The sequence below is a fragment of the Gossypium arboreum genome, chromosome 12 (assembly GCF_025698485.1).
Source record: "Gossypium arboreum isolate Shixiya-1 chromosome 12, ASM2569848v2, whole genome shotgun sequence".
NCBI lineage: Eukaryota > Viridiplantae > Streptophyta > Magnoliopsida > Malvales > Malvaceae > Gossypium > Gossypium arboreum.
In genome coordinates this window covers 119,566,777-119,583,318 of record NC_069081.1, presented here as the reverse complement: position 1 = coordinate 119,583,318, position 16,542 = coordinate 119,566,777, and the positions used below count along the sequence as shown (strand labels likewise).

General features: G+C 29.6%; 2 protein-coding genes across 3 annotated transcripts; one reads left to right on the top strand and one right to left on the bottom strand.

Moving 5' to 3' along the window:
• Nucleotides 1-1,062: 1,062 nt before the first annotated feature.
• Nucleotides 1,063-4,979, top strand: LOC108476885 (uncharacterized). Of its 2 annotated transcripts, none has more exons than XM_053022838.1 (5): nt 1,063-1,244; nt 1,832-1,943; nt 2,294-2,427; nt 3,341-3,793; nt 4,231-4,979. In XM_053022838.1, exons 2-5 carry the CDS (start codon nt 1,917-1,919, stop codon nt 4,643-4,645), a joined length of 1,029 nt encoding a protein of 342 aa, XP_052878798.1. In that variant the 5' UTR covers nt 1,063-1,244; nt 1,832-1,916; the 3' UTR covers nt 4,646-4,979. The 2 variants fall into 2 exon arrangements, with proteins under 2 accessions (XP_052878798.1, XP_017634738.1); XM_017779249.2 differs by having other exon boundaries at nt 1,073-1,244; nt 1,871-1,943.
• A 900-nt stretch (nt 4,980-5,879) lies between these two features.
• On the bottom strand, nt 5,880-9,116 carry LOC108476612 (protein REVEILLE 7-like). Its single transcript, XM_017778877.2, has 7 exons — nt 8,832-9,116; nt 8,569-8,640; nt 8,011-8,142; nt 7,811-7,922; nt 7,664-7,725; nt 7,116-7,541; nt 5,880-7,015 (listed from the first exon to the last, which is right to left on the bottom strand). The coding sequence occupies exons 2-7, from the start codon at nt 8,578-8,580 to the stop codon at nt 6,347-6,349; spliced, it is 1,413 nt and encodes a 470-aa protein (XP_017634366.1). The 5' UTR covers nt 8,581-8,640; nt 8,832-9,116; the 3' UTR covers nt 5,880-6,346.
• Nucleotides 9,117-16,542: the final 7,426 nt, after the last annotated feature.

Sequence of the window (16,542 nt, the reverse complement as noted above, 5' to 3'; positions counted from 1 at the left end):
AACAAATTATTTTGATAATAACTCAAGTTTAAGGCAATTTTCTTCTTTTTCCAAGTTTTGGATAAATAATTCATTTGCAACAGTTCTAGAGAAATAGAAAGAAGCAATCGTAGACAAGAAGTCGAAGGTAAAAGTATTATAGAAGCTTTCATATTAAAAATTAGATTATATTTTATTTGTTTTATTAGAAAAATAATAAATTAATCCATGTACATTAAATTAAAAAGTAAACATGTCATTTTTGTTAAAATTTTATCTGTTTTTACAGTTAAATACTAGCGTGATTGATGAAATAGGCACATGTACCTCACATTAACTTATAGAGACTTATTTTTAACCATAAAAAGTGATGAATTTTTAATCCAATGATAAATTTACTCTTTAATTTAATATATAATAACTAATTTGTCTAATTTTTAATAGAGGAATAAAATATAATCATATTCCTAATGCAAAAGCTTTCATAATACTTTTATCGAAATTAAAAGATTAGACTAACAATAAATTAAACTTAACTTATCATATATATTCAATAATATTTTTATAAATATTTTGAGAAGAGATAAATTTACCCTAGACTCAACTTTAATACTTTTAAAAATTAAATCACCTCCAACCTAGTTTCAAAAAGAAAAAATTGGAGCCTAAAGAAGAGGTATGAAAAAGTGTTCGAAATTTGGGGAACCCAAGCACTCTTAGCTTACAACCTAAGTAAAAGAGACGTAAACAATTTATGTTCACAAACATACATGTATATATTTTATGTGAAATTTGGTGACGGTTCGTATTATGTGGAAACTTGGACACACTTTTTTTTAAAATTTTTTAAACCTTGTAATAGGACTACATTACAATTTATTGTTTATAATATACATTTTCATTATTATTTACATTTTCTTGTTCTGAAAAAAATCTGATATTTCAGACAATTAAATTAATGTTTAATTCAAAACATTAATTGTAAAAATATAATGTCAAAAATGATTTAACATTGCACTAAATGAATATAAAAATACATAATTTTGACAATTAAATAAATTTAAAAATATTTATACCGGCCAAAGGCGAAGCACCGGCTTATTTGCTAGGTTTTTCTTTTTTCTTTTAAGAGAATCTGAAAAATAAATTATTATTATTATTATTATTATTATTTATCTTTTTCGTTAATTATTTTCGTAATAAAAAGAAAGCAAATTCAATTTCGAAGCTGTTTTGGATAGGAGCTGAAGGTATCACGTCTAAAGGTAAAGTCTATTCTTCTTCTTGTTCTTCTCTGCTATTTATTTTATTTTAATTTTTAATGCATTTAGGGTTTTTTTCCTCTATTTATTTGCTCAAATTAGAAAAACAGAATCAATTGAAACAAAAAGTCACGAATTGAATTCGAGTTTTACTTTAATTTCCTTGAAAGAACGAGGAATTTCACTTATCCGCGTAGAAAATGGTTTAATTTGAAGTTATTAGCTTCAACACTTGTTTGGATGCTGAGAAAAGAGAGGCAAAGTAATGTCGATAGCGAGGGAAAGTAATGTCAATATATGCAGCTTTTTTTTCCCTTCTTTTTTCTTTAATAGAATTCTGTTTCATTTTCTGAAACTCAACTGAGCTCCCATTTTTGCGCGGCATTCTCGTCCTATTTTTGTATATAATTTCCGTTGTTTGTTATGTATTGGAAATCTTGAGTCAATATATTTGATTGCTATAGTTAGGATAAGGTGGAGTTTGTTCCCCTACTGTTTCTGTACTGGATGGGTTCTCTTTCATGCCATTGTTTGTTGGAGTTTCTTTCTTACATACAGTTGAAAGCTTCTAATCTTTTTTGTTGATGCAGGACATTATGTATTGACCGTGTTTCATTTCATTTGTTTAGGCCTTGTTGAATAAATGTTCAGGAGCTTGTGGTGAAAGTTGCAGCTATGATGTTGGTGACCCATCAATTGCAGGTATTCTAAGATTAAGTTTTGAGTAAAACTGGTAGACTAGGAGTTTATGGAATAAGTTCTATAGAAATTAAGAGTTTGATGGCTGAGTTTGAAGTAGAGTTCTACAGATAGGTGCATCGAAGCATTGTTAGTTGAATCCTATGAAATAAAGAATTCTGTTCTGGAAGCTCTCGTTTTGTATTGCTTTGAGGATTTTTGTTTATTGAGGAAGAGTCTCATTTGGTATCTTATCTAACAAATCTAGGATCACAGCTTTGTATTGGTATTTATCTGACTGCAAAGTATGCTGACTTATTGCATTTTAGGATTCATATGTGGCATTCCTTCAGCTCATTTTTATTGCATTGCAGGGTTCATATGTAGCATGCCCTTCAAGGCCTTTATTATGGAGGGAAGGATTGACGTTAAAGAGACCTGTAGTTACACTTCATATGCTTGGGAGAAGGGAGAGGAGCATATCATTAAGGCACTCTACTTGTTTATGGTAAGCAACAGTTTCTTTATGTTAAGAAACAAAATCCAGAGTTCCATGCTGGTAGCTTGTCTCTCATTATATGGAAGTGGTGACCTGAAAGGACTAGGACTAGTGCTTTTAATTTAGCATATTGAATTCTTTTCTCTGGAAGAAAAATCCAAAATGCTTGTTCTTACCACATTTTTTCCTTTCCCCAAATTTCCCATTTCTTTTAAAGTTCTCTATTAATCTAAAAATTTGGAAGTGAAGGTACAAGTTTGTGAAAGGCGATAGGGAATCAACTGTTTAATCTAAAAATTAAGGATTTTGAAAATGCATCATGGTGATTACATTTACTTCTGGTGCATAAAATTTCATTGAGATAATTTCGTGCTATGTGATGTGCGGTTGTAAATGGAAATTTGTTTCTTGCTTTTGATTACCAAGGTGTTAATGGTGCCAAACATTGCCTGATTGGTGCAATAATGCTTATTGTCTAACTCCATAAATACAGGTCTATGGAAATCATGTATTTTTGTCCTTGATGTGTTTTGTTGTTGTTCTTAAAAATTCTTGCCTCAATTCTTATTTTTCTTCCTTTACACGTGAAGATGACAAGAATGCTCTTGTGTTGTATGAATGCAAATGTTGTATGCATTTAGGTGCTATTCTACTATTACTTTAAATAATTTTTGCTTGTAAACCCAAATTAAGTTGTTCTCATATAATATTTTATGCATTCATTATTGCTGTGGAAAAGAGTTGAAGTGAAAGAGCTTTTCACTTTGAGCATGAAGTGAACTCATTTTCGTTTCTACTTTCGATAATTATTATTCTTATGTTTTCTTTTGCAGTCCTAGTTTCTTTTCATTTTCTTCAAATACTTCATTTTTCACCATATGCATCTTGAGCATTTGAATTCAGATAGGCTTATTTTTTGCAGTATAGGGGCTCATACTTGTGGACTGAATACCAAAAGTATTAGAATTTCTGCCTTCAAAGGCAGTGTTGAAAATGGCGAATCAGGAGGCAGAGCAATCGATGAGAATGTTCCAAAAAGTTCTATTAAAGTTTCTTATGTTCCAAAAGATGGTGAAGCGACCACAATAGAATCTTCAAAGGCTCATAATGGTCCAGTTACGTATTCCTCGGAAACAGGTGAGAACATTGTGGGATCTGCTGCTATTCAGGAATTATTCAAGAAATGGATAATGATATTGCGATCACAATCCCCAAGTCGAGTGATGGATGATGCTCTGGGAGAAGAAGCGCCTCCAAGGGACACGTCAGAAGCTAAAATTGACACCCAAAGTAATAGAAAAGGCAAGATTCTAAAGACGGTCTGGAGCTATTTCTGGGACATGAATGCAACAATCAAAATTCCCTTATTAATAGTGTAAGTATAATTAATGCGTTCTCTCTTTTTCTGCCCCCCCCCCCCCCTCCTGCGAGTTATTTTCTAGCAATATACACTATTTGCTACTATTAGGTATTTATATTTGTGAATTCAAATATCTACATCATGGGTCTTTACTAAAAAGAGCACAGAGTTTCAACCATAAAGTTCTTGCGTTGATTCAAGGACTAATACAGCGCTGACAAAAGTTGCTGAGTTAACTGGTTTCCTTACTCATTCTAATTTTTTTCTTGTCAAGCGATAATAGTATTCCTCATTCTAGCCCCAGGATGATTTGATAAAAATTGCGACTTGGTAAAGTTTTTTGTCAATAATTTTGAGTTGTCCTCTGTCTTAGTTAACTTACACGATCTGTCGATGAAATGCTGTGAACATATCTACATACATTGCTAACAATCAATCTGCCGTGCATGCAGTGTTCCGTGGTACCTCGGTGTCAATTTGATTTATGGGGCTGAAGTTTCAAAGGAATTGACTCCTCTATGGGTGTTTGGGCCCCTGATCATTGCTCTTTACATCAAGATGCTTAGAGGCTTATGTGCCCTGTATGTTTTCTGCTTCACCCAGACGGTTCAACTAATTAGAAACTTACCTACTTACTACCTCCTTGCTTATAACTACATCGCACATGGAAAGCTGAAAGAAGACGTACGAGTCCACGTATGGCAACCTGTGGTAGACATGAAGAACTTGGACTACAAAGAGGTATGTAGAAAAAAGATGAAAGATTTTCAAGAGTGGATGATGGAGAAGTACCTGGACTATGTTGAATCGATATGGCCGTATTATTGCAGAACCATCAGGTTCCTAAAGAGAGCTAATCTCATTTAGATTTCGAATTCTTTGATCTAAGTCTTAGGTTTTGGGATTAAAAGGGTGGGTTTTAGAGGTTGAAAATTTTGGAGAAGAGGTAGTAAACCCCACACATTGAAAGGGGACCATAGCCATTCATGATATTTGGAGTTCAAAAAAGGGTTGAAACTGAGTGCCTACCAGATTTATTATTCATGGTCTAATCTGTTCTTTTTTTTTTTTTTTGCCTATTATTGTTGTTATTATTATTATTATTTGTTTTTAGGTCTACCCTGTATGTACGTACTGGAAGATTTGTTTGTTTGGCCACTTCTTGATGGTTCATTTTCTAGTAACAAATGTTTTTTTTAAATCCAGTTTTGTTTTTTTCTTTTCTTTTCTTTTAGTTGAGTTGTAAACGTCATTTTTAACTTCTTAATTTGTTGTATTTGTTGCTCTTAAGTGTAGTCATATAATTACACCGTTCTGGTTAATAGGTTAGTATATATCTGATAGATGTCGGGCCAATTGCTTCTTAGAAGCTAAGGTTCTAAGTTTTTCATCCCTAGTTTTTGTAGGTATAAAAAAGCAGTGACGGTTTTTCTTAATTTCATTCTTAAAACTTAAATTTTGTTATGGTATCATATCATTACCTAAAATTTTAAATAATTTTATATAAAATGTAGAAAATTATAACGGATTATTAAAATATAAATAAATTTTAATTTAAAAAAAATTCAAATGATGATGTGACATAAAATGCTACCAAGTTCAATGAGAGATGTTAGCAAGTTCAAAGATTTATCTATTATTATTATTAATACAGTTGGGGTAAGTTACCTAATCATATTATTTTACGAGTTATGGGCTTATGGCACCAAATAATTTAATATTGGCAATCTGAATAACGTTGGCGCCACGCCAATCAAACGTGAGGTAAGCGCTAACACCTTTATGCATATTATACCCAACGAGGGGTAAAATAAAATGACTTGAAGTTGAATCGCTTATCAAATGATTTAGACGAGGGGTTTCAATTTTTCATACTATCAATCTCAATTATAAAACCACTTCGCATATAAGCCAGGTGTCGGCTTACACCAATCAAAATTGTGATTGATTGTCCTGTAATAATAATGGTAAGTGATGACATGAAACTTCGCATCAAATTTCTTTAATTGCCTTTATGATTCATCAAATCATGCATATCTCTATTAATACCGCACTAAACAAAAGAAAATAACAGAAGCTTTTTCTATGGCAGACAAAAATATTTCTTTGCAAACTGATTATTTCTTGTGTCATGAAATACCATTGGCACATAGTATACAACCAGTCAACGTTTATGTTGAAGTGGAGGTAACCACCTGTTCCAGTTCGAACAAAAAAAGGGACATAATTTACAAAACGTTGTTGCAGAACAAGTTAGCATCCAGAACATACATATACACATACATGATATGTGTATATATATACATATGTAAAAACTAGAATAGACCCCTAACCCTTTAACACACAAACGGACCCCTCTTTACCCTTTGGAGCTATGAACACATTGAGCCACAGGATATCCGAAGGTAGCTGATACATAGAAATGGTATATTACAAACAGAAAAAATTACCTATAATTCACTGAAAAAGTTTGCCTATATATATGTGTGTAAACCAAGCACCTCAAGTGATTATTTGTGATCCTCTTTTGCTTACGATTGTGTTTTATCCGAACAAGAGCGCTGGCAACTACGAGCAAACTCGGGCTTTTTGTGCCCTCTCTCGACCCTCGGATACAACCATGGATGATGACATATCCCTTTCTGTTAAACATCTTTTGTATGGCACAAATCCTTTACTAAACTTTTGGGATGTCATTTTTCCCCGAGGACAAGGGTTTTGGCATTGAGAATCGACAGAATCTGAATTCTTTTCCATATTTTCTATTTGACTGACTGAGCCCGTATTTGAACCGGTGCAAGATCTTTCATTCAGGGTTTCCTTCTCTTTCGGTGTCTCTTTGACTCTGGGGTCCTTATGGGTTTGATTAAATGAAGTGATGTAATAAAAGGGTAGACCTTGGTAAAAAGCTAACCATGGCAGAGGAGCATCACTGGTGTATTCTACATGATCATTTTTATCTGTGTGGATTTCCATACAAGGGGATAAATTAGCTTTAGAAGGTACCCTACTGCAATTATCGATGACTGTCCCATGTGACAAATGCAAGTCCAAGCACTCGCCGGCTACACCATTCTTCAATGTTTGCATTTGAAAGTTTTCTGCACCCGTGGATGGTTTGCTGGAATCTTTCACCTCAACTGTTTTCCCGAAAAGCTTAATACTGGTGAAAGGCACAACTACTGCTGCTTCGTTTCCTTTGGTACACACAGGTTCCTCAAAGTCTGCGTTGGATTTCTGGGTAATTACATGAAGAAAGAAAGAAAATCAGAGTTCAAATTCTAAGACCAAGGTCAGTAATAATTGTTCCATAAATGAAAAAGGGCAGAGATTTTACCAAAGATAAAATGTCCTCCTCGGATGATTGTCCAAATACTTTAACAGATGATAAAGATTCATTCTCTTTCTCTATAGATGTCACATAGTCATTTTCCTTTTCAACAGGGGATGTATTATTGAGTGACTGTATATTAGTAGTACAAGAAGTTGGAGAAGAACATCTATTCGGTTGCTCAGAAGCAGAAGACCCCATTGCATCGAAAACAAATGGGGACAAAACTGATGAGGGTGATTTGTTATCCTGTTCCGAGACAGAGTGGTTGGGGGATAGAGACCTCTCTAATTGAGATAATGGAGATATTCCTTTAACAGCAGTAACAGATTTGCGGGGATATGGATGTGTTGGCTTCCTTTTTGGACGAGGAGGGGGTATCTCAATTGATTTAACGGAACTCTCAAAGCCATCATTTGACTCTCGGGCAACCTAGAACCACAGACACGCAAGTATAAGAGACTGATCAAAGAAACCTATATAAGAATGTCTACACATGGCATACAATCGTTCCCCAATCAAGAAAATCTTGCAATGAACATAAAGCAATAAACCTTAGAGAAAAACTTTTGAGCATGACTTCGAATTTGAACAGCAGTTTTCGTGCCTACATGCTCTGCATGAAAACAAGTGTAACTTAATCTGTTCACACCATAACCATGGCAAAAGAGTATATGCAAAAATCTCCACTGCTCACATACCTTCTATTTGGCGCCAGCCACGGCCATACAGCCTTAAAGCTTCAAGAAACTTCTGATGCTCTTCCTCGGTCCATTTTTCCCTTTGTTTAGTTATTGTATAGGGTTTCCGGACCTATAGCAACGAAAAGATTTAAAAATTACTATCTGGGGACTAATACCGAAAGGAAAGCACAGATCATAGGCAACGTGAAGAAAGGAACCTTGGGTGTATGATCATGCTTAAATCCGTATAACTCCTGCAATTGAGTCAATGTCTCAGATTGTCCACTGCCTATGGAACAGCACAAACCGGATTTGAGAGCAGTAGGTGATGCTGTACTTTCAATTTGGTCCTATATCAAAATTTGCAACAGCATATAAACAATTATTAAACACTCTTTAAAGTTTAACTTTCCATTTCAAATGAATGCTAATTCCTCTCATTAAAGCATATTCAGGTCCACACAGATACATAAGCAATTGAAAAAATATACAACTTCGAGTAACAAAAAAAAAAAGCATCTGATTCCATAAATTTCAGTAATCCATAAAAGGAGCAGTTTCCAAGGTCCAGCAAACATAGCGATAACAAATAAAGAAAAAAAAAAAGAGCAAATTTGCATCGAAGCATTTGATTCAAATTATGCGGAGTACAGACTGCAAATTGACAGCTTTCTTTCATCTTGAAACAAAAAAAAGGAAAGATAAAATCAAACCTTCTTAAAACATAAAATAACACTGCAAGTATAAGCCTCGTCAATATAGGATATAGTATATACCTCCGTAGCCATCGTTAGAAACGAATTTTGCTTCAAATCTTGCAGAACCTAGAAATACTCCTGCAACTTCCCCTATAAACCAAAAATCACTATTAATACATCATATAATCTAAGAATCAGAACTAATTCAATAACAAGTCAGAAATCTTCCTTTCCGATTAAAAGAAAATTCAATGAACAGTGAGTCTCATAAAAAATTCAAATCATAAACTGAAAAAAAGCTAAATTATCCACAAAACAAATCAAATCAGGCACAAACTTACCAGTTTAAACGAGAAATCTCGGGAAAACAGAAAACTTCAAGAGCAATCCAAAGGAAAAAAATTCACAATAAAATTCTCAAAATAGCAAGAGATTAAACAATTAACAGTCGTGCTATACTGTTAAACTGCTTAGAAAAGTATTTAAAGAAGAAAAATTAAAACAAAAGATGAATCAAGAAGAGTCGAAAATTTAGATTTGAAATAGAAGAAGGGAAAAACATTGAAGATTTTTGAAATTAGAAAACAAGCGAAGATAAATAAATCATTTTAATAGGTATTATTTCTTCAGTATAAAAGCGAGAGAAGGGTGCCACGTCAGATTTTTATTTTTATTTATTTTTTATTTTTCATGGAAAACTCGAGAAGGGCTTGGAATCTTGTGGCTGAGAAATGTCGAGTCCTTTGGACACGCGTCGTTTTTTGGCGATGGCACTGTCCTTTTAATTTTTCAAAGATTTTTTTTTCACGTTTTATTTTTGTGGAAGATATTGAAGGATGGATGGATAATTGATAAGTGTAGCTCATTTTTCAGATATTTTATGACTTTTTAATCCCACGCGCGGAGCATTCACTCTCCTTACTTTTCGTTTTTGTCCCACTAGTGAGAGAGCGTCGTTTACAATTGTGTGGAAAAAGAGTGGAGAAAATAAAATAAAATATATAAAAAAGGAAAAAGCAAAGATGAAAAATCGAAAAATATCTATGACCTTAGAAAAAATAATTTTCAGACAGAAAGACGGCAGGCCAAATGGTGGGTACAGCTGCTCGTGACATAAAGTTTATTTTTTTTAAATTGAGTTAAGTGGTGGGGACCACTTTAGCTCTTGTGCACTTTTTTGCCACATCAGCTTTTCCTTTACCGTAAACGCCACGCGTACCAGCAACATTCAATTTTGTCCAAGTAAATACATTTATTAAATATGTAGTAATAATTTATTTATTTCTTTTTTTAAATAAAATCGCAACTGAATTATTTTTGAAAAAAATAAAAAAGGAATTCCTATTGGTCAGATTTTTAATTTAGGAATATTTTAAATGTCTGGATAGGTTGAGCGGCGAACAGCAGTAGTATCACTGTCGGAGAGTAGTAGCCAATTTAATTTCAGCCTCATGTTTGTTGAATTTTTTATTACAATCTTTTATATATTTATTTTCCTGTTTGTGAGGATAATACTTTTATTTCTTTTAATCTTCTGAGGATAATACTTTTAAAAATCTCATTGTCTCGTTATCGTTTAATAAAAATCTCGCTTTCTCTCTCTCAAACTTAGCGTTTACCTTTTCTTTTTTTATAATAAATAAAGTTAATTCATGAGACATTCTCGAATTATAATTTTATTTTAAATTAATTTTAAAATTTTAAAATATTTTAATTACATTTTAAATTATAAATGGTATATCGATAAGTTCTTTTTGTTACTAATATTATTAATATAATAATTAAATTCATGATTTTAATAACATAAGTAATTATTTTTAAAATTTTATTATGAATAAAATTGTATAAATTATTCTAAAACTTCCATTGAAGTAATTTTAAAACATTTTATTGAAATAACTTTTTAAAATAAATGGGACTTAATAATAATAACAACAATAATAATAATAAAACTTATCTACTCGCAACATAGCACACCTGGTGGGCATGCAACCTTTCAAACAGGTGTTAAGCCAAGATTGATGACATTGTCTATTTTTTTTTTCCATTTTTTAAAAATATTTTAATGCCTTTACACGAAAAAATTATTAACCATTATATTTTGTGCAATTTATTTTTCTTTTCCAGTTTTGTGAAATTTTATATTTTTCTTTTATATGTATTTGACTGACTTTGAATTGTGAAAATTATACTTATGAATGATAATTAAACTCAGTGTCCTTGGTCCTTTAATTAAATGCTCCAATTGCACTTTGCGCCCTTTTAAATAATTCAATTTTTATTAAATAAAAAATACACTTTGGTCTTTATAAAAAATAATAATTCAATTTGAAGTTACTTTGATATAAAATTGTTAGCTTTGACATTCTAAATTTTTTAATTTTATTCTGATTTCCGAACAAAAAATATTTGACTTCCCCCTTGTATTGTTCAATAAAAAAAGGGCTTGACCCTCATGTCTTGCACCAACTAATAATAGTAACGGGACCAAAAATAACAATAATAAGAGTCCCTTATTAGTTATTACCAGAAAAGGAAAAAAGCGTCCCATGAGAACTCCAAAGGGTGCTTATGTAATGTATTTTTTTTATTTCTTTTATAATTTTGAATTTATTTACAAAATAATACGATATTTATCATTAATTCAATTTGGATCTAATGAATAATTTTCTATTCATTGATGAGAATTGATTCACCGTACTGATCGTCAAATTATTGATTGGAATTTATTAACTAAGCTTAATAATCCAATAACTTGAATAAAAACTTTCGAATAGTTTAATAAATATTTTATAATATGTTTAAGTTAAATGACCAAAAATTATCTTACAAATAATTTAATAACCTTAAATATAATTTATCATTTATTTATATTGTTTAACAATATTTTTTACCACATCACAAGAAACATTTGTTTTATGTTCATTTATTACATGCCCAAAATAAGCATATATATTCAAAATAAAAATAATAATTTATTCATTTTAATATCTATAATTTCATCAACTCTAAATTTATGTATTATATTATATATTTAATCAAAATTTAGGTTAAAATATTTAGGAAGTCCTATATTATAGAGACTGAATCAAATTAATCCACATATTATTAAAAAATTAAATAAATCCAATTTGTAATAGAATCAATATTTACCATACATAAAATATATTAAAATTATTTTTTAATTAATGTTTAAGTCAAAACAAAAAAAATCATTTAGAAAATCATAAAAACTTTTAAAATAATTAACTTTGTTAAATAGTAAATGATAAATGTTAACTCTATTTTAGTTTGACCTTACTTGATTCTTTTTAATAGTAAAAAGATTAAATTGATTCATTTATTAGTAGAAAGACTAATTTGATAAGACCTCTATAATAGAGGGACCTCTTAGGTATATTCACCACAAAAGTTATTTTAAATTATATTCTAATATATAAAAGGTTGATATACGAGTCAGTGTTTGGCGGTCCATACGAAAAACGGAACGTGTCGCTGACGTGGATGAGATAATGCAGGCTGATTGGTTAAGAGTCACCCAATGGCCAATAGAAAATGGCCAATTAACAATATATTTTTATATTAAAATAGTAACATGATATTTCACTTTCCAAATAAAAAAGTATATTAAAAATGAAAAAAATTAGGAAAAAATAAGAGCCACATGTTAAGTGGTGCATGGTAGGTGGTGGTTCAGCTCAAAATCAAGAAGAATAGTCCATTTTTCTGCCACGTGGCCCTTCTTTTTTCATTAAATTAATATACTAGAAATTAACGTAATTAGATGAGTTTTTTTTAATTTTATCTTTTAAAGCAATAATTTAATTAAAATAGTTTTCTCTTGAAGTAAAAGAGAGGCAAAAGATAGTCTTAAGAACAAAAAGTTTAGCAACTTCTTTTTTTTTCAATAAAAAATTATTTGACGTTTTTTATCATTTTAATTAAATTTGTTTATTTTTAATAAAGTGTTGGGATTTGATTTATAATGTAATTTTCTTTAAGGCACACATACTAAAAATAATAAAACCAACAATATAAAGAATAAATGTCTATTTACTAATTATTATTTTTTAAAATAAATTCAAATATATTTATTTTTTCCATTTATTAAAATTAGAAGACTTAAATACCTCTTCTTTTTATTTTATTGTTGTGATTTTAATCTAGACTTTTAAAGAATTCTTGATTTATTTGGCTCTCCAATTTTAAAAATAATTTTTATTTTTTATTTTTAAATTCGCATTATTTTATCAAATCTCAAAATGAATGAAAAAGTTAATGCTTTTAAACTTTACTTACATTGCATACACGTGGATGATACGTTAGCATTTAATTATTTTTTAAATATAAATTTTAAAAAATATGAAGAATATTTTAAAAAATATTTTTAAAAATTAATTAAATATTGACATGTCATCTACGTGGATCCACATATATGCCACGTCAGTAAAGTTAATGAACATTAATTTTTTCGTCCATTTTAGAATAATTTACTAAAAATGTAAATTTAAAGATTAAAAGAGATAAAAAATTAAAATAATTTTGTATAAAATTTATTATGCATATTATAATAAATATTCCATTTAAAGGAGGGATTTGAATTTTATGTATCTCTAACAAAATAGTTTTCTTTAAGATTGTCCTTCCTAAAGAGCCGGGATGGATTTGAGAATTATCTGCTTTGTTTTGTGTTTTTATTTTAAATTTTTTTAAAAAAAGTGATAAAATATTGAAATTTATTGTTGTGGCAAATGGTGGTGCATATGGATAGGGTGGTATATTTAACATTTTGTGAGCCGTGATTCTGATATTTCCAGATTCATGGGGATTTTGATAATGTCTTTTCAATTTTGTGTGGATCATAAACATTTGGTATTATTGTTAATTTTGGCTAATAATATTGTATATCGATTTGGATATAAGGAGGATATAAAAAAATAAAATTTCTAGAGGGTTAGAGATGAATTATGAATCAAAATGTAAATTTATTATAACAACATATAATTTCGTAAAATTTAAAGAATTAAATAGTAAATTTATCATTTTCAAAGGCTTATCCTCCTTGTCATCGGTCGAATTGTATTATGCCATCTTCTACTAAAAAATAAAATAAAATAATCCTTATACATTAAATTAAAGAGTAAACTAATATTATGTTAAAACTTTCATTCATTTCTACTACTAAAAACTGATATTTGTATATTAATATGATGTACACGTGACTAGAGGTGTGCATGGGCCGGGCTCAACTAAATTTCAGGCCCGTTTGCTAGGCTCGGGCTCAGCCTGGCACGAAAAATGTGCCTAAATTTTTCCCAAGCCCAATCTAAATAAAAATGCTAAAACTGGGGCCCAACCCGGCCCGACCATATTAATTTTTATATTATTTTGTTATATACTTTTAAAAAATATATAATATATTAAAAATACTAAAAACATCAAAATAAATATTTCTCAACAAATTGAAAATAAATTTTAAAAAATATGTATACTTAAATACCACTAAAATAGATTCAACTTAACAAGTAGATGTCTCTAAAATAATAACAAAATTAACAAATATCTTTAAAATAATAACAAAATTAACAATAAAATAAATTTTATTCAATATCCAAATAATAACAACAAAATAGTAGCAACATAATAGTAAAATGATACTAAAAAAATAGATTTTCTTTGTCTTTTAGTGAATTCGAGCTGAGCCAAGCCCGGGCAAAAAATGTCTTACGCAAGGCCAGACCCATTTTTTTAAACCGGCTTTATTTTTTGTCCAAGTCTATTTTTCGGGCCTATATTTTTACCCAAACCCTCTCACATTTAGGGCGGGCCTTCGGGTCGGACTGGGTGGCTTGACCCATGAGCAAGTCTACACTTGACAAATCACGTGTCACCTTCTAGTTATTCTGTTAGCCACATCGATTTTTAACATAATACAAATGAATAAAATTTTTAATAAAAATAATCAATTTACTCTTTAATTTAACATATCAAGAATTCAAGATTAACTAATATATTTTTAAGTAAAAATGACAAAAATATAATTAAACTCTTAATTAAGAGGGGTCCACAATTCTTTGTACTCTAATTAAAAGTAGTCTTAAAATATAAAATTTACATCATTTTCAAATTATGGAATATTTATTTTATAGATAAAAGGTGAAATCCAAAATAAAATAATATCTTGGTTTTGGTTTTATTAAGTAATAATAAGATATCACATTGTTAATCTCGCTTACTTTCTGACTTTATAGCATTTGGGCCTAATTTCTTTATCTTTTGTTTTGTGGCTCTTCTTTTTTTCAAATTATTATATTCTCCTCCATTCATTTTCACCTTTGCTTTGTGATTGGCTGATAGCTTTGCCAAATCTGTACTTTTCTCTCTCCCTTTTTCCCCAAAATTTTAATGCCTAGAGTTTCTAAATGTAGAAAAGATTCTCATTCTTATTTCCTTACCTACATTTGGTGTGATTTTCATATCATCACAATAAATCTTTAATGGCCTTACAATGAAATCAACAACTCTCAAAACGCAAAATATCTCAATATTCTTTTGTTTTACATTTCTTAATTATTATAATATTTAGAAGGTGATGTAAATACCTAATAAAAGCTTTAATCACTAATTCAAGAAAGCAAAAGTATCTCAATATTAATGCATGAAATATCATTGTTAAACTATAATAAAGGTCACTCAATTATGTTTTTTATTACTTAACAATGAAAAATTATAAAATAGTCATTCAATTATAATTTTTTATCACCTAATTATGAAAAATTATAAAATGATCATCTAATTATCTAATTTTATTTTTTTATCCATAGTAGACCAACATAAAAATAAAAACATCAAAAATTTAAGATAATTAAATGAAAAAATAAAATAAAATAATAAAATGAAAATTTTATAAATTTTATAATTGAATAATCAAATAAAGTATTTTTTTCTTAAAGGGACAATACGTTTAGTATTTTCCAATAGCCTTTTCACTGAAAACCTTATGGCAAGTTTTGTATAAAAATAACTACTAATAAACACATGCATATAGAATTATTCATATATGTTGATTTTTCAAATTGTTTTGATAAAGTAATTAAATTCAATCTTTTTAACAATAAGTGTCATTAAATGCAAACAACTTTATATTTATGAGATACAATAAAGTCTTTGAAATATATATCGATAGATTTCTATTTTAATAATATAAAATCTTTCACTTAATTTTTTAATATTTACAATACAATCACAAAAAATATATATTGAAGTAATTATAATTTAAATGAGTTCAACCAAACTAGAACTTAAAAAATATCCAAACAAGCAATGGCAAAAACTAGGGGCAAACAATAGCCCTGGTTGCAAAATGGAAAATCGTTGCTTTAATTTTTTCAAAATTTGTAAAATTTTAAACTAATATATGATAAAATTATAGTTTGGTATTCTAAAGTGTTAGAATCTTAATTTAGTTCTTTTGAAAACTATCAAAATATAAATCAATAGAAAGGTGAAATTACATTTTAATTCATTAATTTTTAGCTTCATCTCTGTCCATCCTAAAAGAATTTTCTAATTTCACCTTTGCAGACAAAGCTAACATATAATGAACTAAAACTCAATAAATATGTTTGATAACTTATACATAATAATCACACATAAAAAGAACTAAAAACATCAATAGCAAATTGTTATGATACTTACTATTGCCAACCCACAACCCGTATAGGTCCGGGTCAGATTCTACATGAATCATGCATTGAGCTTGTACATTAGGCTCATGTATCAAGCTCGCATATTAAGCTTGTACATTGGGCTCGCGTATCAAGCTTGCATGACGCTAAGTGTTGTTATATATGGAACTATACAATATGAGTTCGCATGTCATTACGTAGGCAAAAACTCAGATCGTATAAGTATGTGTTAAATTTAGAGTAGAACACGTGTTGGCATAATAAAATCTACCTATAAAATCACATCAATGAACAATAACCATATCATATAAATATATAACCTTAAAAATTGAGAAAAACACTAAACTCAAATTTCACTCAAATC